This window comes from Herpailurus yagouaroundi, unplaced genomic scaffold (assembly GCF_014898765.1).
Source record: "Herpailurus yagouaroundi ecotype Mexico unplaced genomic scaffold, PumYag 28, whole genome shotgun sequence".
NCBI classification, from domain to species: Eukaryota; Metazoa; Chordata; class Mammalia; order Carnivora; family Felidae; genus Herpailurus; species Herpailurus yagouaroundi.
This window is the reverse complement of record NW_024412376.1, coordinates 152,471,493-152,493,119: the sequence shown is the minus strand read 5'-3', so window position 1 is coordinate 152,493,119 and position 21,627 is coordinate 152,471,493. Positions and strand designations below refer to the sequence as shown.

At 39.2% G+C, this 21,627-nt stretch overlaps 2 protein-coding genes across 14 annotated transcripts in view; one reads left to right on the top strand and one right to left on the bottom strand.

The window, feature by feature from the left end:
• The first annotated feature begins 399 nt into the window (after window positions 1-399).
• Window positions 400-20,580, top strand: PACRGL (parkin coregulated like). 8 transcript variants are annotated; one of them, XR_005793818.1, is made up of 11 exons: window positions 401-512; window positions 2,636-2,894; window positions 4,626-4,693; window positions 4,822-4,976; window positions 8,013-8,080; window positions 10,077-10,167; window positions 12,882-13,016; window positions 13,487-13,594; window positions 15,334-15,414; window positions 18,219-18,345; window positions 19,077-20,580. XR_005793818.1 is itself a non-coding variant. In XM_040486954.1 (11 exons), the coding sequence occupies exons 2-10, from the start codon at window positions 2,770-2,772 to the stop codon at window positions 18,273-18,275; spliced, it is 888 nt and encodes a 295-aa protein (XP_040342888.1). In that variant the 5' UTR covers window positions 401-512; window positions 2,636-2,769; the 3' UTR covers window positions 18,276-18,316; window positions 19,077-20,580. The 8 variants fall into 8 exon arrangements, 7 of the variants coding, with proteins under 7 accessions (XP_040342890.1, XP_040342888.1, XP_040342885.1 ...); XM_040486954.1 differs by having other exon boundaries at window positions 18,219-18,316; XM_040486951.1 differs by lacking the exon at window positions 19,077-20,580 and having other exon boundaries at window positions 18,219-19,009.
• Window positions 19,704-21,627, bottom strand: part of KCNIP4 (potassium voltage-gated channel interacting protein 4) — a 1,166,664-nt gene continuing 1,164,740 nt past the window's right edge. For all 6 annotated transcript variants that reach the window (XM_040486963.1, XM_040486971.1, XM_040486966.1 and 3 more), the window contains one exon: window positions 19,704-21,198. In XM_040486963.1, the coding sequence (XP_040342897.1) occupies window positions 21,151-21,198 (48 nt within the window). In that variant the 3' untranslated portion in view covers window positions 19,704-21,150. The remainder of the gene's footprint in view (window positions 21,199-21,627) is intronic.

The window sequence follows — 21,627 nt, the reverse complement described above, 5'->3', positions numbered from 1 at the left end:
TGGGCCTGTAGGTGGCTTTGGCTCTCTCCCCCAAGACCCTGGGGCTGGAGTTCAAGATCCTTAGCTCTCAGGTTCTAGGGCAGGTGGAGAAAACAATATTTTAAGTGTTCAAGAAACGTGTTAAGTGTTAAGTACAGGGACTAGGGAGAGATTGTGGTGCAGGGAACTAGGAGTTTGTGCTCTCCTCTGCTCCCTGCACCTCTCATCAGTCCTCAAAGACCCTCCACACGGTGCCCCTTCGCCACCACGCAACGCCAACCCCCGGCGCCTCGTTGCCAGGACAACCCTCTTCCGCCCGGCGCCTCCGCAGTCTTCCTGCTAAAGGCTTAGAGGACGCTGCGTGCGTCTGACGTCACTGCGCGGCGCGGCCAGATCTGGGGACCGCGCGAAGCCTCGTTTTCCCGAACCCCGGCGGTCGGTGACGCGAGTGGGTAGTTGGCCGAACGGGCGCAGGGCGAAAGTGCCAGCCGGAGTGGCGGCCGGCGTGCGCATCGCCGCCGGAGAGAGGCGCGGTAGGATCGGGTACCGGATGCCGTGGGCCAGGGGTGCGGGGAACCCGCCGTGCCGCCCGCGCCGTCTCCGCCCTGCAGGCTTCCAGGCTGGCCTGTCTCTAGGGCCGCCGGACTCGTTGCTAAGGACCTTGAAGCTGCCGAGCGCCGAGAGCGCACCCTTCCTTTCCCGGGGTCAGGCTTTGGCGGAAAGTAGCCCGCCCTTCTTCCTCCCCGCTCCCCGGCTCCTTAAAACAAAACAAAAAAGCCAAAAAAAAAAAAAAAAAACAAACAAACAAACAAAAAAAACCCAAAACACTCAACTCTGTTTTTCTGGATTTTTTTCCTACACGTCCTCCTGATTTTCCAACTTTGACACCACTCTGTCCCTGAACGGGTCTTAAGTGTTTGGAAGAGTGTGGTGTTAGAGAGGAAGAGGGTAGGAAAAATGGAAGCAAATTTAAGACCCTTAATATTGGCCCTGTGGATTTATGGTAAAAAAGGGATTGAGATGGGTGGATATTGGGCTCTGTGGCTGCACTCTGGAATTTGAAGGAGCTTTAGAGATGGGTCACGGCTTCTTCAGTGGGATGCCTGTCACTTCTGGAACTTTCTGAACAACGGATGAGAGAGCAGGCAAAAAAGTGGCCTCTGCCCCTTGAGAATTTAGCAAGTCTTTTAGTGCGGTGGTCTCAAAGCGTGGTCCCGGAAGAAAGTGCATATAGGGAAAGAAATAGGATGTGAGCTGTCCAAAACAATGAAAACCAAAGTATGCTTTTCCTAGCGCTGACACGGAATGTCCATGGCCCCTTTCGGATGATCCGCGGCACCTAAGGAGACGAAAGGGAAAAAAAGGAGGGTTCTGCTGTTGGGGCCCTGCTTGATTTGCTTGCTCTCTGGTATTATGACATAGTTTAGATGTTTGGGTCAAGTGGATTCTAGTGCCTGTTTAGAATCTTTATATTGTTTTGTAAAAGAATGAGAGGTGACTGCGATAATATTTGTAGCACAAAACAGTCCTTACCTTTTCACTTCCTTCCACCATTATTACCTCTTTACACCACCTTCCTCATGTTATTTAATGAAAAAATACTTAAAAGAGTTGTTGAGTGTAAGATGAATTAAGTCTTTTTTTTTTTTACAAACAACTCATGTTCCGGTTTTGTTGTCAGTGGTATGCTCCCAGATGGGTATCATTTTAAAAAATTGAGCAGACTTAATCTGTAAGGTAAAGGTGGATTCTTTTAATAATAGGTGAAAAATAATTGTTTTGGAAAGCAAGCCTCTAGGGTGTTTTGAAAGTGAACGCAGAAATGTTTGCATCGTGCATGTGAGTTTTGAAATGACTGCTGTAATTTACCTAAGTATATTATACATAAAAACTGCCCTGTATGTGTAAAACCTTTGGAGGCTCAATTTTCTGGCATGTTTCAAAGTTTTTCAAAATGGAGAGTTTCAGCGGCTCTTTGAATTCATTCAAAATATAACGCAGCACCTTCTTGGAGGTACCTTTCAGGAACATCTTTTTCACATGAAAGAAGATAGAAATTTAGTTGTTCCTACACAAACTTTTGTAGATTTGGTAGGTAGTGTTGAAAACTATGCATCATGGTTTGATGTGACCAACTCTGCTCTTTTTGTGTTTGTGGGTAGGATCTTTTGATGCCTCATTTTCAGCTGTGACAGCTATTACAATTTATGATCAAAATAAATATTAATTCATTAGTCTTCATCAACATTAAGAGCAGTTACTGTAATTGTCCCCAATTATAGAGTTGAAGAAAGACACAGATTGATTGATTGATTGATACATACATATATGCATACATACATACAGAAACTTAGATCATGCTGTTCCCATCAGGAAATTCTCAAAACTGAGACCTGGCATGATAGTAAATACTTGTTGAATATTCACTGAAGTGCAGTGTTAGGTCGAAATATTTAAAGCCTGGCTTATCTTCACTTAGAATATTATCTGACAAATTTAATGAGCCATTAATTACCATAATTCTGAATGCCTTAAGAATGAAAGTGAAGTGTGATATTGGGAAGTAAGTCATCTGCTGGTAGTAAGATGAGGAAATTAGGTGAATGAAAATTGTTCTGTTTATGAAACGATCTTACATTTAATTTATCTTTGCAAGGCACTTGGATGTGGTCACATCATGTTTGAACTATCTTGGGGCTGAGTTAACGGAGTTTTGTCCTCCTTGTGAAGAATTCTAATTTGGCAAGTGGATTAAAATCATCTCATGAGGAATTACTTGCCAAAGCATCAATGTTTATCCTGAAGAAGCGAAAACGAAGGAGTTTGTGTCTCCAATATTTGAAAAACTCATCTGGAAGTGGAAGAAGACTTCATCTATGTTGCCTTAAAGGAAGATCTTACAGTGTAGTTGAGGAGTAGTTATATGCGTGTGTGTGTGTGTATGTGTATGTATATATGTGTATGTGTATATGTATATATGTGTATATATGTATATACGCACATATTTTATTTTTTATTATTATTATGTTTTAACTTTTATTTATTTTTGAGACAGAGAGAGACAGAGCATGAACGGGGGAGGGGCAGAGAGAGGGAGACACAGAATCAGAAACAGGCTCCAGGCTCCGAGCTGTCAGCACAGAGCCCGATGCGGGGCTCGAACTCACGGACCACAAAATCATGACCTGAGCCGAAGTCGGCCACCTAACCGACTGAGCCACCCAGGCACCCATATACACACATATTTTAAACTTTATTTTGAGAGAGAGCATGCACACGTGTGGGGGGAGGGGCAGAGAGAGAAGGAGAGAGAGAATCCCAAGCAGGCTCTGAGAGGAGTCTGCTGTGGTGCTCAAACCCAGGAACTCTGAGATTATGACCTGAGCCGAAATAAGGAGTCCAACACTTAATTGACTGAGCCACCCAGGCACCCCAGGGTAGTTATCTATTTAATAGAAATTCTAAAGGCTTAGAGTGGGAAATGCTCTAGTGGAAGAATGACTAGAGTGCTATGTAGTGAGGGAGTGGAGTAATCAAGTAGAAATAAGAAGGAGATAGTGCGGAAATCAAGAGTGCCATGGACATACACATTTGAGAAACAGGAGATCAGGAAAGGCCGCATGGAATTTGGGACTGGAGCCAGACCTAGAAATACCAGCAGGCAGTTGGGTATATGAATCCAGGTGCGTGTGGTGGAGGATTGCTTGGTAGACATAGGAGTTTAGAAATAATCTGATTAGGCAGAAAATCATCACTGGGAACTAGAGTCCTCCCATTAGCGGAAAAGAGGAAAGCGTGGAAGAGGGAGAAGTGAACCATTGCTGGCTGGTTGAGCAACTTGATATAATGCCTTCTTTACTCCTCAGTAACAGCCTGTATAGGCTTGTATTATCCTCTGCTTTTAAAATGTCTGGAAATCCAGGCTTGGGGAGATTAAATGATCTACCTAATTCATAAACCTGGTAATTGGTAGAGATGAGGGTGTAGACCCAGATCTGAGCCTAAAGTGGCTTCCACCTCACCACACCACATTGATTACATCTGTAAGAAGTGAAGGAAAAGAAGATAACAGTGCTCTTCAGTCTTTTAGCCTGAGGGACCAGAAAGTTGGTGGTACCTTGAATTAACAAGAGGTCCATAACTTCAGTGTGATAACCGTAGTTTTGGTTATGTTCAGGTTAAGGAGCTTCAGTACCTTGACTGGGAGAGGTCATTATGTCTTGAAAAGTCGGACTTGATATGCAGGTGTTAGCATTTGGGCCTTTGGAAATACAGAGACCAGAGAAGATAGAGACACCAAGGGATGTGCCAACCTGTTACTCCTTTCAGAAATCCAGTCCATGTTTTCTGACTATAGCCAGAGGTCTGCAGTTGAGTTTCTAAAAGCTTATTTTGACAGTTTGAATGGGAAAAAATGTTTATTTTATTTATCTTATTTTTTTATAGATTGTTTTTCATTTACTGTTATTGATACTGAAGTTGACATAATTTTGTATTTTTCATTGGTCTTTGGGGTATTTTGCTCCATGCCATATCTTTTTTGTGTGTCTTTTACTATATTATTTACTCTGTTCTGTTTTGGTCTTTATGTTGTTAATGCATCTCTTACTCCCCAAATTCTGAAATCAAGTTGCATTTAACTGCAGGCGTGAAAGGGAAGCAATGCAGAAATCAGAGTGCCACGGAGGCGTTCAGCTGAGAAACAGAGGGGCAGGTACAGAACATTGCTTTTTAAATGAAGAGATGAATTGGGTTAGTGACACATTCTGTTACACAGATGGATAAGAGTGAACTTTATCTCTTCCACCTCTTTTGTTGTTGTTGATCTTCCGTTTTTTCCAGATAACTGTGATCAAAGGACATCATCGAGCATACAAATAAAACATAGGACTACAGTTCAACAAGGCAAATCCTCATCATCAACCAGTTCTCCAGAGTCCGCAAGAAAATTTCATCCTCGACCAAGTGATAAACTTAACCCTAAGACAATTAACCCGGTAGGCACAAAAGACAGTCAGGACTGCCTTTTAGGCATTGTTTTTTGCTTTGTTACATTTAGGCTAGTGATGAAGGGCATATGGTAATCATGATGAAGAATGGAAATAATGATGATGTAAGTGTGGAAATGAGAAGGTGTCAAAGGGGGAATAACCAGTTGTGGCGTATCCTGTCACATTCGTGGAGCAGTACTGTAGAGTGTAAGATGAATTGCATATCAGCTTTATATTTTATTTTCTTTAGTTCTGCTACTTCCTAATGTCAGTGAGTAAACTTGTATTCAATTGACGTGGGAGGAACCACATGCTTCCGTAGTTGCATAAACGTCCCTATTTTGCTTTGATTTATAAATTAGCTCCCCAGGAAATGCCTCTATAGTACCAGCCTCCCTTTGCCTTCTGACAGCAATTTAACCACATTTCACAAATAGGAGATTTACGCGCATGAAAGTGGATAATCGTTAAGTGTGTAGATCACTGAATTATCCAGAAAGTGAGCACACGTGTGCTACAACACCAGGCAGTGTGTGGCCCAACCTTGCGTAGGGTAAGATGATCCTGGTTTCAGCCTTTAAAGGGGATTATGAGAATGGCGGAGACACTGATTTTGATGGCGGGTAAAACATAGAAAGGGTACGATGAACTGGCCAAGGGCAGGAGATTTTCTGACTTTCCAAGTGAAAAATTGTGTAAGCATATGTGTTGCTTTGCTTCTTTCTGTAAACTGCACAGTGTCAGAGGAGTGGGACTCCCGGAGAATGCCCTCCTGTCTCCTTGCCCTTGCTTCTTTTTCCCACGTTTAATTTAATTGAGAGATTCATGGTGACACTTCTGTTGTCTTCCTCTCTTTGGGGAAAGAACTTTGTAAAGTAGTAATATTTAGTGGCCCTAACCTTAAATTTTATTACTAATTAAGGAGAGTTTGGGGAAATAATGACTTGGCCTGAGAATAGAGGATATTAGACAAGACCATGTCGAAGGTCTGTAAAAGCTACCAAACCAGAGTAAGTCAGTCAGAAGTCACCATTAGGGAAAAAGGTGGTTAGTGACTGGGAAGAGGCACGGCAGAGGTTCCTAGGGTGCTGGTCACATTCAGGTTTTCCACACCTGCATGTTGTTACCCCACTGTTTTGGAGAATTCACCGGTCTACGTACCTATAATTTATGCACTTTAATGTGCGTAAATTTTGAGCACTTCACTTGGATCAAAAATTACATGTGATGAAACTCAGTATAGTGAAGTATATTTAATGTTGATAATTTTACAGTTGAAATCTAGTGTGTGATGATATTGTTAAAAACTGAAGGGACTATAGTTTTTTTCATGGTAATGGAATTTTGGTAAAATTTGGTAAAGATTGATAAAATGAACCCACTGGTAGAAAAAAAATTGATAATGGAGACTTGGAAGATAAAGCTATGATTATCTCTAAAATGAGTTAAAAATTAAAGGAAAAGAATGGAATGGCTTAGAATTTCAATCAGAAACTTTGTCTTGGTGGTTGTTTTGGATATTTAGGGATTATTTACATGATCTGTAGGTCCAAAAAGTAAAATCAGTTCCTAATAGGTGGCAGAACTAAAAAAGTGTTTGTAGTCCTAATTTGTCTTAATTTTTCCCCCCACTTCAACAAACACTTTTTCAAGTTTCCTTATCTGATATCAATTACTTGAAAACAGTTTTTAAAATAAATTTTTCTTAGTAGGAATTGTAATTAAATGAATGAAACATTACTATTTCTGTGAATTATTATGCAGAATGTGGGTTGAACTTTGTAAATGAATCTCCTATTATAGTATTATGTGTCAGTGACATTTCCTCTGTGTGTTTTAACTTCAAACATGTGTTTTTCCAGAGGAAAAAAGGTTAATTCTAAACTTATACCCTTAAATGTATTTTTAAATTACTGCAAGTGATTGAAAAATATTTTTATCTAGTTGTATCTTTAAAACAGATTAGTCTGTTTATATTTTATAATTTAGACAACTGTATTTTATTTGATTATGTTCAAAGTACTGTGTGATAAAATATTAACTTTTTGTGCCTAAATTCTCTAAGGATCAACTGTATTGAAATCATGTATGCTGTGATTATTTAAACATTGTGATTGATCATCTCTTAAATGATCTTTGGGAATAGATACAGAGTTAATTGATTCTTTTGTTTTTTAACTTTTTTTTTTTGATGTTTATTTATTTTTGAGAGAGAGAGTGTGAGCAGGGGAGGGGCAGAGAGAGAGGGAGACAGAGGATCCTAAGCGGGCTCCGTGCTGAGAGCGGAGAGTCCCATGTGGGGCTTGAACTCACAAACCATGAGATCCTGACATGAGCCAAAGTCGGACACTTAACTAATGGAGCCACCCAGTCACCCCCAGAATTAATTTATTCTTAATATGTGGACAAACAAAGTTGTGAAGTTATATATCTAAGCAAACACATCTGAGCACATGTTTGTGAGAGCCTTGCTGCACCTTCAGCTCTGTCACTCCTGCCTATCGTAAGCCTTTGCTTTTTGTAGAAGCGTGAAACCATTTGGGAGAAATTACAGGTTCTGGACCATCCAGACCATCCATATTTGACTGGAGGACAAGCAGGAGATGTGCTGGCCACTGAAGACCATTCTGCTTTCCCTGTACCTAACACTTCTTCCCCATGTAGCCCTCACCTTGAGAGGTCACAGTGGGGGGGGGGGGGAGAAAGATGTATTATCTTTGTTATATTTATTTATGGTGTTCGTATAATAGTATTTGTCTATATTATATATGTGATCCCAGCTCCTTCACGCCCTCTGAAACAAGTTAGGGGTTAAAAAGAAATACACAGTTTGTGGCTGTGGCTGTGGGTCCAGTACTGAGGGGACTGATCGTTTTCCTCAGGTGTGTTGCTGAGTCGAGTGATGCACTTGATACCAGCATCGTGGGTGAAAAGTCAGGATGTCCCTTTGCCTCTGACCTCAGCAGGATTAAAATTGGGCAGGTTATCACAGAGTGGAGGTGATGGTATACTTACTGCATTCGTGTCATCTTTTTCTTTCAGTTTGGTGAACAGTCCCGAGCCCCTTCTGCATTTGCGGCTATTTACTCTAAAGGAGGTATTCCTTGCAGGTAAATCAGTACGGATGATAACTGACCAGATTATTCAAAATAACTGAGTCAAATCAATAACAGTTTTTAGTTTAAATGTATTGAAAATTTTATATACTAGGAGGTTGCAATAAAGGTGACTTATTTACACTTTGGCTGTTGGACTGGGGTAGATCGTGAGACATTGTTGAAGAAAATCATTTCAGTTCAAAATAGAATTACAAATAGATCTGTAATTTAAGAAATGGAATTAACCAGTTTCTGAAACAATATAAGCATTCATAGCCTCGGGCAAGTTGCAAGTAAATAGTCTGAAACTGAAAGTTTACAATTGAATGGAATTGTTTCATTAGTTTGTTGTTGTTGTTGTTGTTTTGGGTTTTTTTAAATGGAGATTATTTTTTCTTATTTTATTTTTTATTTTTTAAAATTTACGTCCAAATTAGTTACCATATAGTGCAACAATGATTTCAGGAGTAGATTCCTTAATGCCCCTTACCCCTTTAGCCCGTCCCCTCTCCCACAATCCCTCCAGCAACCCTCAGTTTGTTCTCCATATTTATAAGTCTCTTCTGTTTTGTACCCCTCCAGGTTTTTATATTATTTTTGTTTCCCTTCCCTTATGTTCATCTGTTTTGTCTCTTAAAGTCCTTATATGACTGAAGTCATATGATTTTTGTCTTTCTCTGACTAATTTCACTTAGCATAATACCGTTTCATTAGTTTTTGAAGTGACATTTGAAAAATTTCAAAAAGTTGTATTTATTGAAATTATATTTATTAATGAGTATATACGGTAGTTCTTCCTCACTTTTGATACAGTTTTTGCCACCTTTTGTGATAGCCATCAGAAGTGTTTTAAAGAAAACGATATAGTTACTGATAGAATGATACCATTTTAAGATTTCACTACCAAGAAACATTTCTTTCTTCTAAGTGTATCCAGTTTTAGCTGTTCTAGGTGATGGGAAATGTCATTTTCATTGTGGAAAGAATAACCACGACATTCTTTTTGTTGTTTTCTAAAATTCAAGAAATGTAGTTTTTAATGGTATTTGCAGATTTGGAGAAATGAGCTCAAGAGGCATTCCTCACTTTATTGTTATTATTTTTTTATTTTATTCCGAGTCAAAACCATATTTACATATTCTTACACCCCCCCCCCCTCCACTCTAAGCAATCATGGTTGCTAAAATTGTAAAAATGTTACCAAGGCCTCTTGCTATTAAGAAAATAACACTAAAAAAGGTGTCAAGAAGTTGAGAACATTACAAAAGGGTGAAGAAACATTTGAGCGTCTTGAGTAAGTTCACTGTCATGGTTATGATGAGGGTTCTCTTGATGCATTTATATATCAAAACCTGTATCAAATGTTACACTTCATAACCATGTACAGTTTGTTGCATGTTGGTTATGACTCAGTAAAGCTGTTAATAAAAAAAAAAAATTAAAAAAGCAACAGCAGCAGCAGTGACCCATGCAAGGGGCTACCATTTTGTAACCCTGCATGGGCTGTTTCACCTCCTGGCCTCTGTTTTCTTTTGTGTAACAGAGGGGAAATCTGGCTTGTATTTAGATCATGAGGGTTAAAGAATCTGTATCTGAAAAATAATGTTCCATATAAAACACGTTACTATTTCTAATTATCACATTTCTTTGTTTGCACATTGGTAGGTTACCTATTTTGTTATAATTATGACTTAAACATGTCAAGTGTAGCATTTGTGTTAAGACTCACAGATGGCAGCATGCTTGAACTCCCAACACTGTAGGCTGAACACATGTGGAGTTTAGTTTTGCTGCGAAACAGTTTTGCTGAAAGGATAGGAGTGTGGGGTTACAGACTTTGCTGTGTGAGATGCCTTCGTAATAACGTTGCAAGCCATGATATTCCTACATGTTACAGAATAGTTCTAATATGATTATGTTCTGGAAAGAGTCTGAATGTGTCAGAGAATTAGTGTTTAATATATAATTACATTGTCCGTGTTGCGTTTACCAGTGTTTGTTATTTTAGATTGGTCCATGGTTCAGTGAAACACAGATTGCAGTGGGAATGTCCTCCTGAAAATCTTCCATTTGATCCTCTTCTTATTACTTTAGCAGAGGTATGTGCGATTTCCATTTCTCCTGAGTGTTTATGGAAAAAAAACACCTTAAAAACTGTATTAAATGTTACTTCACAACGCATCAGTAAATCTTATTTTATGCTTTTGGAATAAGAGCCAAGCGAAAGTCATTAAAACACCAATGCTCCCTTAGGAACTAATTATGATCAGTATATGTTTATTAGAAACTGATTAATCAGCTTTATAAACAACTTAGTCTACACAGGGATTTGTAGATAAGTAGATGAAATATTCACACTTAATTCCAAAAAAGTACTTGGGATCATATTGAATGAGTCATATCAGGAGAACATCAGTGGTTTAACGTAAACTACATCAGATAGCAATGAGTGGTTGATCTATTTCTATACAACCAGTCATGTTTAACGTGAATGTGATATGTTTTTTAGGGAACTGATGCTAACTACCTAAACGTCCTTTTGGAAAATTCTCTGGGCTTTTGCCCACCTGTACATTTTAAGTTGAATGTCAGGGAGGTCGTTTTTGTAGAGGATTTTAAGAAAATTTTTGATAGATTCCTTGTATTTTTTAACATGTCAGGAAAAAGTTGGCAGAGTATTAGCTTCAAGTGGATCAGTGATCTCTTCTGTGAAATTTCTTCCCTTAGAGTCACAAGTTGAGAAATGAACTAGCCAGTTGTCTTATGTTTAAGTTACAGATACTTGTCTTTTTTAAGAGTTACGATCATTTTTGTTGGTCTTTGTTTTTCTTAATTTATATCTCCGCTTACAAGATTATTTTGGTTTAATAACAGCATATTTTTATGGGTAGCCTATTTTGAAATTCAGTTTTGATCAAAGTCTTTTAAACTTGGTATTAAAAACTTAAAAATGTATCAATGTTTCATTAATTTAAAAAAATTTTTTAAACCTTTTGTATATGGTAGCAGACCAATTTTTAGATGAATCACAACTATAGTGACACCTTTGAAAACATGGTCCAATTAGGGGTGCCTGGGTGGCTCAGTTGATTAAACATCCCACTCTTGATTTCGGCTCAGGTCATGATCGCACAGTACGTGAGATCAGATCAGGCCCCGCATCTGGGTCTGGGCTGACTGTGAGGAGCCTGCTTGGGATTCTCTCTCTCTCTCTCTCTCTCTCTTCTGCCCCTCCCCCATGAGCTGGTGCACCTGCCCACTCACTCTCTTTCTCAAAAATAAACATTAAAAAAAAAAAAATGCTCTAGCTAATCACAAAGTGAGGAAGGTGAGGGGAGTTCTTTAATTTGGAGAGTCCCTAAAGGGACTCTGTGTTTAGTTGAGATTACATAAAGTCAGTGCTTTAAATAATTATTTTCCAAACACCAATGCCTTTATTTCTGTGTTGGGTACATTATTAGCCTTTCCTTCTACTTATTAAATAATGGAAAAGTACTGACAGAACCACCACTATGGACATCCACTTCTCTTGACCTGATCCCTCATCTCTACAATGACCAGGAGAGGCACAACCTTAGGGTGATAGAAGCTGTGTTCCAAAGTGGTGCTGCTGTGCTTGGCGGTCCAGGAAAAGAAGTGTTTGATGACTGTTTGGAAGCAGATAGTTTGGTCTAAAGAGCAAATTGGTTGAAAATTAGTATTTTTAGGCATGACTTTGCAGCCAGTTTTACTTATTCACAGGTAATAATTAGTCAAACTGAGGGAATATTGCTGTTGCTTTTTTTTGTATTACGTTTTCAAAAAAAGTCAGGTGGCTCTTCTGTCTTGACTCAAAGTGATGGATTAAATCATAAAAGAGTACTATCCAATAGTTTCTGATGCATTTAGGGTGAAAGAAATGATACGGGTCATTTTCATATATATATATTTTTCAATCTTATTTATTTTTGAGAGAGAGACAGACTGTGAGCAGGGGAGGAGCGAAGAGAGAGGGAGACACAGAATCTGAAGCAGGCTCCAGGCTCTGAGCTGTCAGCACAGAGCCCAACATGGGGCTTGAGCTCATGAACCGTGAGATCATGACCTAAGCCAAAGTCGGACGCTCAACTGACTGAGCCACTCAGGCTCCCCTTCATATTTTTATTTCACATTCCAATGTTAAAAATGACATTTAAAATCTTACAGTGGTTTTCTGTAAGATTTTCATAGGAAACGATGTTTTTTAAATATCTTAATATAAAATATTTAAATATGAAGGAAATACAATATTTTAGAAACTCATTAAACAAGTTGTAAAGTCACTGTAAAGGTAGGAGGTCCAATAATTATAAACCATCATTTTAGGCTGATTTTCTGTGCTTTCAGACAGTATTTGGTAGTACACACAAAATGTTTTCAGTATCCTAGTGAGGGTTTCTTTTACGTTTTTTCTTTTTTTTTATTATTTGCCTTTCCTCTCTCTTCCTCTCCCCTTTTATTTTCTTCCTCCCTTTCTTTTTCTTTATTTCCTTTATTTTTCCTTGCTTTTCCGTTTCTTTTTTCTATTCCTTTAATGTTCAAAATGTTTTCCTTCCTTCCTGTGGGTAGAAATTCTTCCTGTCCTATGTATGTCCTTTGTTCCACAATTTCTGGGTTTAATTGAAATTGTAATTATTGAAATTATAAATCATGATTAGGAAAACCATAATAAAACTTGATTTTCATTTAGACTAGTAAGAATTCAATTTTGTTGTTAGTATAACCAGATGCTTAGTAAATCTTTTTTGTTTGCTTGTTTGTTTTGTTTTGTTTGTTTGTTTTTTGTCTTTGGCAGGGTTTGAGAGAGACTAAACATCCATACACCTTCGTGTCAAAGGAGGGATTTAGAGAATTACTTTTGGTCCAGGGAGCTCCTGAAAAAGCTGTGCCTTTGCTTCCAAGACTGGTTCCTGTGCTAAAGGCGGCTCTGGTATCCTCTATTCCTTTGGACTTTCTGTGGTACATTTAGAATATTTTATGTCTTTTTTTCTTCCAAATTGTATGCAAATGAGTCCTTTACCTGTGATTTTGATGTGCATGCAAAATTAGGCCATGGTTATTCAGGGACAAATGATTACTTACTTGAAGACACCTGTAGAGGATATCCGAAAGGTAAAAGGGGACATTTTCAGTAATTAGAGAAAGTAAGAAACTTCACATCAGCCTTGCTGTTTGCTGTGATACAGGTAAGCTAATGTTTCAGTCAAGCCAGAAGTTAATTTTTTTGCTTCTAGATGGTATAACATTAAAGGGTATTTTTTTAGATTCAGGGTTTAGTGGCTTATCTTCTAATTTTGAATGTTCAGTCTTACTTTTTTCTCCACCTGCTTGCCCTTTCTTCTTACTTGTCTTTCCTCTTTCCTTTTCTGCCCCTGTACCCCTGACCGTCTAACCCCCCAGGTACACTTGGATGATGACGTGTTTGCAAGAGGTCTGAATGCTCTCGTGCAGCTAAGTGTCGTCGTTGGTCCTTCTCTGAATGACCATCTGAAACATCTGCTGACAAGTGTAAGTACTGAAAAGATGACAGAGTGCTTGTGTATGCGTATCACGCGCTGTCTGTATCTTGTTCTGATCAGTGGCTTCCAGTTAGTCGTTAACGGATTCAGAAATCCTAAAAAAAATCTGATTCCTCTTCTTTTTTTTTTTTAATGTTTATTTAGTTTTGAGAGAGAGAGAGAGAGAGACAGAGTGAGAGCGAGAGTCGGGGAGGGGACAAAAATTAACGAACAGTACAATGGTCTTATGCCCGTGTTGATTAGCATGGATTATAAAGACAGCTCATCCACCCTCCTCTGTAATTGTACATTGCCACAGTCATGTTTTTCATCATTTTCTTTGTTTTTCCTTGTAAGCTTTTTAGTGAATCTGTAAACAGTATTCAGGATGAGATGTTTTCCTGTTATGTATAGCTTAATCCTTAGGACAGATACACACTGGGATACTGGACAGTTAGAAGGACTCGTGAAACTCAAAAAGCTGTTACACGGTTTCAGTTCATTACAGTGAAGGGCTACCAAGTAAAATCCACAAAGCAAGGAGGTGCACAGAGCAGAGCCCAGGAAGGACAAAGTGTGGAGTCTCCAGTTGACCTCTCACACTGGAGTTGTTGGACAGCGCTTGCTTCCTCCAGCCAGAAGTGATATGTGGCAACAGAGATGGAGTATTGCCGTCCTAAGAAACTCCCCTCAGCGTGGTGTCCCAGGGTTCATATTAGGGTTCTGTCAAGTAAGCATGACTGGCTGCTTGCATGGTCGACCTTAGTCTCCAGCCTCTTCAGAAGCTGAGCTGAGATCAAGTGGCCCATAGGCCCCATGTAAACAAAGATGCTCTTATCTGGCAGGATCATACCAAGGGCTTAGAGGTGCCCATCCAGGAGCCAGAGACAAGGGCCAATCTTTTCTTTAGGTGGAATTAATCTTTTACTGCACACACTAATAAAAAATTAAAGTCCTTGCTGGAATAACCCACAGCTGGCATTTCTCTGTGTGCATCCTTCTGTAGTTCAGAGTTGAGGCATGTATTTCAATCATAGTTTCACTGTTTTTTTCTTGGACCAGTCCATTTAGAGAGATCCTAGAACTGGATGTTTAGCTTCTTACTCTGCAGAGAGACCATACACCCCGGGAACATCTAGCAAAGCCTATAGAGAGTAGGGATGGTAGTGAATCTATCAGGATTGCTATGCTGAGGTTAGGAATAGCGGGAGATGAATTCCCACCAACACCAGGTGTTTGATGGAGAGAAGACACAGTGGGAATAGACTCTCAAACCTTAATATATGGGAAGCCTTAGGAGAGAAGGAAGAGGATCCTGGCAGGTGTTTGCTTACAACCTTTAGGTCAGCAGGTTGTACCTGACTAGCCACAGGAATTTCACCCTAATATATAAAATGACTTATTTTAGATTGATTACTCCATTCAGACATTCAACATTTTGACAAATCTGTTGCTCTCTGCCCTTCTGTTTTGTGTTCTGTGCCAAGTATTATGCTGGACACTGGAACTATAATGCTGAACTTGTTTTAACAAATATAGTGGTGTCTATTGTATATAAATTTCAATGAGATATTTTCTAAAAGAAGCCTTGGAATCTAAAACAAATTAAGTGGTGTTTGTGTACTTAACTATACGGTAAGGATTCAATGATTTTATTTCTAGTTAGCATACTCCTTAGTGAAGTTTTACTTATGCCTGTGGTGAATATTGCTACTTTTCCAAATCATTCTCCCAATCTTATTTTAAAAGCTTTCCAAGAGACTGAGGGATAAGAAATTCAAAGAGCCCATCACCAGTGCATTACAGAAGCTAGAGCAGCATGGTGGGAGTGTAAGTAAAGCCTTATTCCTTAAGTCATGGGTTTTTGTTTGTTTGCTTCTTTGTTTTTTACTTTTATACTATGAAACTGACTGTATGATATCTATTATTTCAACCACAAGTTATCATGTGGAGTTGATATTTTCATTTGAGACTTCAGAGGTCACACGGTTTCTAAGCATTGGGATTCGGACCAGATTGTGTTAACACGGCCGTTCACTTCCTCTGCACTGACTATACCCTCCATGTGGTGCGACTTGACAGGTTTTTTTTCTTTAGTTTGGATGTTCTTGCTTAGTCCATTGGAAAATTCAGAAAACAAAAGGATTAACACAGAGAGCTCGTTGAAGAAAGTACTTTTCTTTTTCTTTCATTTCCCATCTTTTCTGTCTAAAAAATTTACAATCTTCCCATCTTCAAAGATTGAAATGAGATTTCCAGATGGCTGCAATATCATGTCTCGAAGTGCATGCTATCTGGAACGTGTGTGCACACACACACACACAAGGATGAATCAAATTATTCTGGCTTGCAAGAATGTGCAGGACTCTCTGGGGGAATCTCATTATTATATGTGGGGTGTCAAATAACTAGGTTAAGTGAATTTTCATCATTTAAAGCAGTGTTCACATAATCTAGTCTTGGAAATATTTCTGTAAAGCAGTGATCCTGTCTTGTTTTGGAGATTATATGTAATCAGATCCTTTTTTTTTTTTTTTAAGTTTATTTATTTTGAGAGGTTGGGGATGGGGAGCAGAGAGAGAGAATCCCAAGTAGGTTGCACGCTGTCAGCACAGCATGGCTCAAATTCAAGAATCACAAACTGAGTCGAAATCAAGAGCCAAGCACTCAACCTGCTGAGCCACCCAGGCGCCCCAACATTTAATCGGATCTTAATGATAGCTTTGCATGGGACTGTTTTAACATTGGAGAACTTAGTTTCATTGCAGCTACTTCCTAAAGGAATTATAAAGGAAATTTGTGTGATCATATACAATTTTAAAATGTCGGATACGTTAGTTTAAACTTTGTCTAAGTTACCTAATTTGACCAATTACAGTGACTTTTAAAATTGATTATATTCGTTCCGTGATGAATGCCTAGAATAAAGTTTAGGTGGAGCAGGTAAGTCCCTAGACTACTAGGTAACGGATTTCTTTATTGCATGTGGAGGATTAGCATTCAGACACCTTGTTGAGAGGTACAGAACCATCCCCTAGCCAATCCAGTGTCCTCAGCAGAGGGAACTTCTTTTTGCTTATAGATGTGCTTCTGAGAATTGGAATGCAAAATAATTTGCCAATTCCTCCCTTGTGAAATGCAAGTAAACGGATGCTAAATAATGATGATACAGCTTCCAATCTGAAACTCTCCCTGGCTGGTTTACACACATCCTGTGGAATCGGGCAAGAAGAAAGGGGCAGGCCCAGCATGTTAGATTTCATGAGTAGGTGTGTGGAGGAGGGCATAGTTTTCGAGTAAATAAACTTCAGACAGAACACACGAGATTTGGAGGAGAACACAGAGGGGTGTACATGTGCAGCCCGGAGCTCCCGAGGCAGGCAGTGAGGGAGCTCCGCTTGTTGCCACGCGATGTCATTGTTTTGAATCTTGCTAATACAGGGTAAAAAAAGATTTTGCACTTAAGTATTGTTTGCTCCTTCAGACTTTTTCTCTTCTTGTTTTCGACTTCTACTGTCTTACATAATATTACAATAATTTGATAATAATATTTGATCAGAGATTTTCTGTTGGTGTGCTATTAAAAATTGGCCTAATTACCATTATGCTTTTGCTTTCAGTACTTTGCAATCCTCCCTGAAATTAACAAGTGCTCTTCTTTGTCTTCAAAAACCAAATGTTTATATATCTTTCTCCTTCTCTAAATAGTAGAGATGAGTCTTTAAAATTTTTTTTAATGTTTACTTATTTTTGAGAGAGACAGAGACAGAATGCTAGTGGGTTAGGGGCAGAGAGAGAGGGAGACACAGAATCCGAAGCAGGCTCCAGGCTCCAAGCTGTCAGCACAGAGCCTGACGCGGGGCTCGAACTCACGAGCCACGAGATCATGACCTGAGCCGAAGTCAGCTGCTCAGCCGACTGAGCCACTCAGGCGCCCCAGTAGAGATGAGTCTTTAAAAGAATCTTCTCAGTATTACAGTTTCTCGTTTCTTGGGGCTTGTGTGTGCCACAGTGATGGAAACATTCAGCTCCAGGGCAGACAGGAAAGTGAGTTATAGTCACAGTGTCATTTTCTTATAACCAATCAGTTGACTACCTGCCTTAAGTTGCAGTTGGTTCACTCTCAACCTTGATAGAATTTTCATCCTAAATCACAGGCACATCTGTCTTGGAAAAGGTACGTACTTGCACACACCCCAATCTTTATCGAACACGTGGGAAGTGATTACCTGTCAGGTACTCAGTTTGAGTACTTTTTAGACATTGTATCCATTTAATCATCACTGCAGCCCTCAGGGGTAGAATTTGTCGTTATCCCCCTTTAAAGACCTAGAAACTGAGGCTCAAAGAAAGAACTAGCCCCAGATTTGATAGGGAAGCGACTGGCAGCAGCTGGATTCATACACTGGTGATCTGGTTCCTAAGTCTCCAGTTAAACATTTTTTTAAACAGAGGACAACCTATACTGTATTCAACTCAGAAAAAATGTTACACTTCTCATTCCATCATTCTGTTCTCATTCCATTTGGTTTGAGTGTTGGACACTTCTTTAGGCTTGTTCCTACAGGTGTAATTAATGCCTGTTAGGGAACCCTGCATGATACTAATGAAGCTACGTTTTTTTCTGTTGACAGGGAAGTCTTATCATCATCAAATCTAAAATTCCAACATATTGTTCCATATGCTGTTGAAGAAAGGAGCCCACAAAAATCTCCTTACTTCCTGGTGACAGGTGTGAAATGCTGGCCATGGGCACCTATGGTACCTTTTCAGATTCACTTCAGGTTGTTCTTTTGTAAATCACAGCCACCATTCATTCCTTACTAGTTTAAGATGAGTAAACCTAGTTCCACTGAATCATAATAAAAGTTACTCATCAACAAGAAAGAATGGTCAGTGATGGGGAGTTGTTCAAAACAGTTCTACAGTAGTATAATTTTGTGGGGTCGGTTTTTCATATATTTACAGCTTAGTGCAAACAACCATTACTGGGTTTATAGTAGATGCATTTGTATTTATTTTCTAATGCTTTGTATTAATAATATCCCTTTCACACTCAGTTTGTAGCTGTGTGCTTATTTTTAGACATTTTGTCATTTTGTCATTTATCAAAGCTATGGAAATTTAAAGTATGGATAAACATTTGTGAGTTCACTTTTAATTATTGTCTGTACATATGCATCTTATGATGTAGAATCCTTGGAAAAAGTACATGCCAGAATATTCTAGTTTAAGAATTTTTTTTTACATGTGTAAATTCTCTTGTAAGTATGTTGTTTATTACAACTTATTAAAACTGCCTAAACTTTAGGTGTTGGGTTTTATTTAAGTAAATGTCATCTTTGTATCCTGTAGTCTGAAAATACTGAAGATACTCATGTCATGAAGATCTTCAGAAATTAAAATCTGAAAACATTTAAATGCACTCCGTGATTTTGTCGTGCCTGCTTATGTTTAACCATTAATTAAAACTTTTAAAACATACTTTATAGGCATAGCCCTCAGTGATGGTGTTGTAGATGCTGACCCTGGATCGCTCTACAAGAGAAAGGAATGGAGTGAGAAATAGAAAACCAGAGTACGACTTCCCATCCTGAGGGCAAGAAGAGGCTGTGGGGACATGAGTAGCCACCACACCGAATCCAAAGCAGATTTTCTTTGGGAGGGATGAAGATTGGGGATCACTCCTTTCTGCAGGAGCAGCCGTCTTCGGTCTCAGCAGCATCGGAGACCACCCTCTCGCTCCTTCTCTCAAATACACGGAGTGACCTCTTTGCAGTTCTCACCTCAGATACAGTCTCACAGCTGGGATGTCAAGGAACACAAGTAATTTCTAAGGAGTCGTAAGTGCAGAAATGCCCATCGCCCCTCAGAGCTCTGGTCCTTCCCAGTTCCCCCGTCTGGGATACTCTTTCCTCAGGTCTCTGCTCCCGTCATGTCCGCGGACCACATGAGCTAAAACACCCGCCGGCCCACTGGTCTTGCTTTTACTCTTCTTCATCGCACCCAGCCCCACCCTGAGGCAAACGTGCACACGACCCGACAGTGCCAAAAGAAGGACATGATATTTTCAATCTGGTACTTAACGCTTGTTGGAATAAATACCTGCAACATGGACAGTAGAGTTAGAAACATTTTATTCGCTTTTAGTTTTCCTTTTGAAATACAAAATGTGCACATTGAGTTTACACAAACACGCGATGGCGGATTTCAGTGTACATGTACTGTACTACTCTGAATGTCTACACTGGTGATAGCAGGGCGGCTCTCAACATCCTATCTCTACACCAGAATAGATACCTGATTTAGTGTTGCAAGGACAGTCGCTAATTTCCTCCCACTGTAGCCTCTCGGTCTTTGTGGTATTTCTGCAAAGTAGGGAAAGTGTGTGTATCCTAAGTGATGTTGTGGCCACTTGACAATTTTGGCTTAAGATCATTGAAGAGAATCTGAATTGCTGGAGTGTTACGATGAGCTAAATCATAAGACAGTCCAGATGAATTGCTTAGCATTTATTTTCATCTTTAACGAAGTTTTGGTATGGTAGTTATTGATAAAATGGAGTCACTGATGCTTTCAAAGTGAATTCTGCTTGCTCTTTGTTCCCTGTAGGCCTTGGGGTAGTCCAGGTTTCTTTGTCCCTGAATGGCATGTAATAGAAAGGTGTCTTGAAGGAGTCAAGGGAGAGGGGATGGAGTAGGCCCTCAATGCTGTTAGGGATTACTTGTTACTAAGCATTACCATGTAACTCGAGGACAGATACCCTGACCCTTTGCATGTGCCTATAAACATCCTTGCTTTGTTCCACACCTTCACGGACTTCCACTTAGTGACAAGATAGAAAATAGTCCACCTGTAGGATTGAACAAATCCAAAATTATATATATCATGTAGGCCTTGGCTATAATATGTATTATGAAAAATTAAGAAATGCTTATTAAATAAGCTTTGTTAGGCATATGCTGACATCTGGTGATAAACTAATTTGTTTCATGTTGTAAAAAATGCCAGATAAATGAATATCTTTAACAGAAAGCAGCAAATTCATAGAAACTGGGACTGTGTGTTTGCTTGTTACTAATCATAGTAATCTTGTTTTGTTTACTTAGTGTATAAATGGAATTACAGCATACAAACATGAAAATTAATTTCTGGAAATTAAATGCAGATGCCAATAGTTTAGAAAACCATTTAAAATCCTGGGGCTGAATACATACAGTTGAGTAGCAAAAAACACTAATATTTTAAAATCACTGGTAATGGGAAAGCTGAATAATCCCATGGCTAAAGAATCAGTAAAACTCTCTGCCAGATTCTGTACTTTTGAAGAGTCACAGGGCATGAAATGACTTAGAACATCCCATGAACTCAGTGGCATTATGAAAAGGATGCAAAGTTGTAACTGGAAAACTCAAATCTTTTGGGGATTGCTTTATATTAAAACAAAGCTTGTTTGCATAATATGCCTCAGTGTAAAGCTGAGCAATCTATGCTAAAAGTGGTAGCTCCAAGTTTAAGTGTGGTACAGTAGTTCACATTTGTCTGTTTGAGGATGCATTTGACAAGTTAAATCACATTTTCAAAGAGCTGCATGGAGCGCATGATGTTTTCATCCTGTAAGGGAGAAACACAGTGGGATTAAATTAAGCATAGCTGCAAGGGCAAGTACACTGTTCTGCTTCCGAGTACCGCCCACCCCCCACTGCGTATGCCAAAAGCTCAAATACTAAGTGTTTGCACATACAGATATCATTCTATCCCTTTTCCATCTAGATAACTATGGAGAGCCCATTTTACAAATGTAAAGTCTGCAGGCTTTCAGTATTTCATTTGAATCTTACTTGGTGTCAATAGAGATTTTTTTTTTCAAATTAGAAAACCAGAATGGAAACTAGAGAGGCGTAGAGGGTAAGGGAAAAAAAAAATGGAGCAAATGCAAAATTTTGGCATTCCAGGTAGATCACAGGCCAAATCACAGAGATTTGTACATGTAGAAGGAAGCAGGGTTTGTGCGCGAGCCAAGAGCCAACTTCATTCAGGATT

Excerpts from the sequence above, each read along its gene's own strand:
- PACRGL (XM_040486954.1), top strand. The coding sequence starts at position 2,770 with ATGTTTATCCTGAAGAAGCGAAAACGAAGGAGTTTGTGTCTCCAATAT. Across the intron at positions 8,081-10,076 it reads AAAGGAGGTATTCCTTGCAG|ATTGGTCCATGGTTCAGTGA; the intron begins GTAAATCAGTAC and ends TTGTTATTTTAG. Across the intron at positions 15,415-18,218 it reads TAGAGCAGCATGGTGGGAGT|GGAAGTCTTATCATCATCAA; the intron begins GTAAGTAAAGCC and ends TTCTGTTGACAG.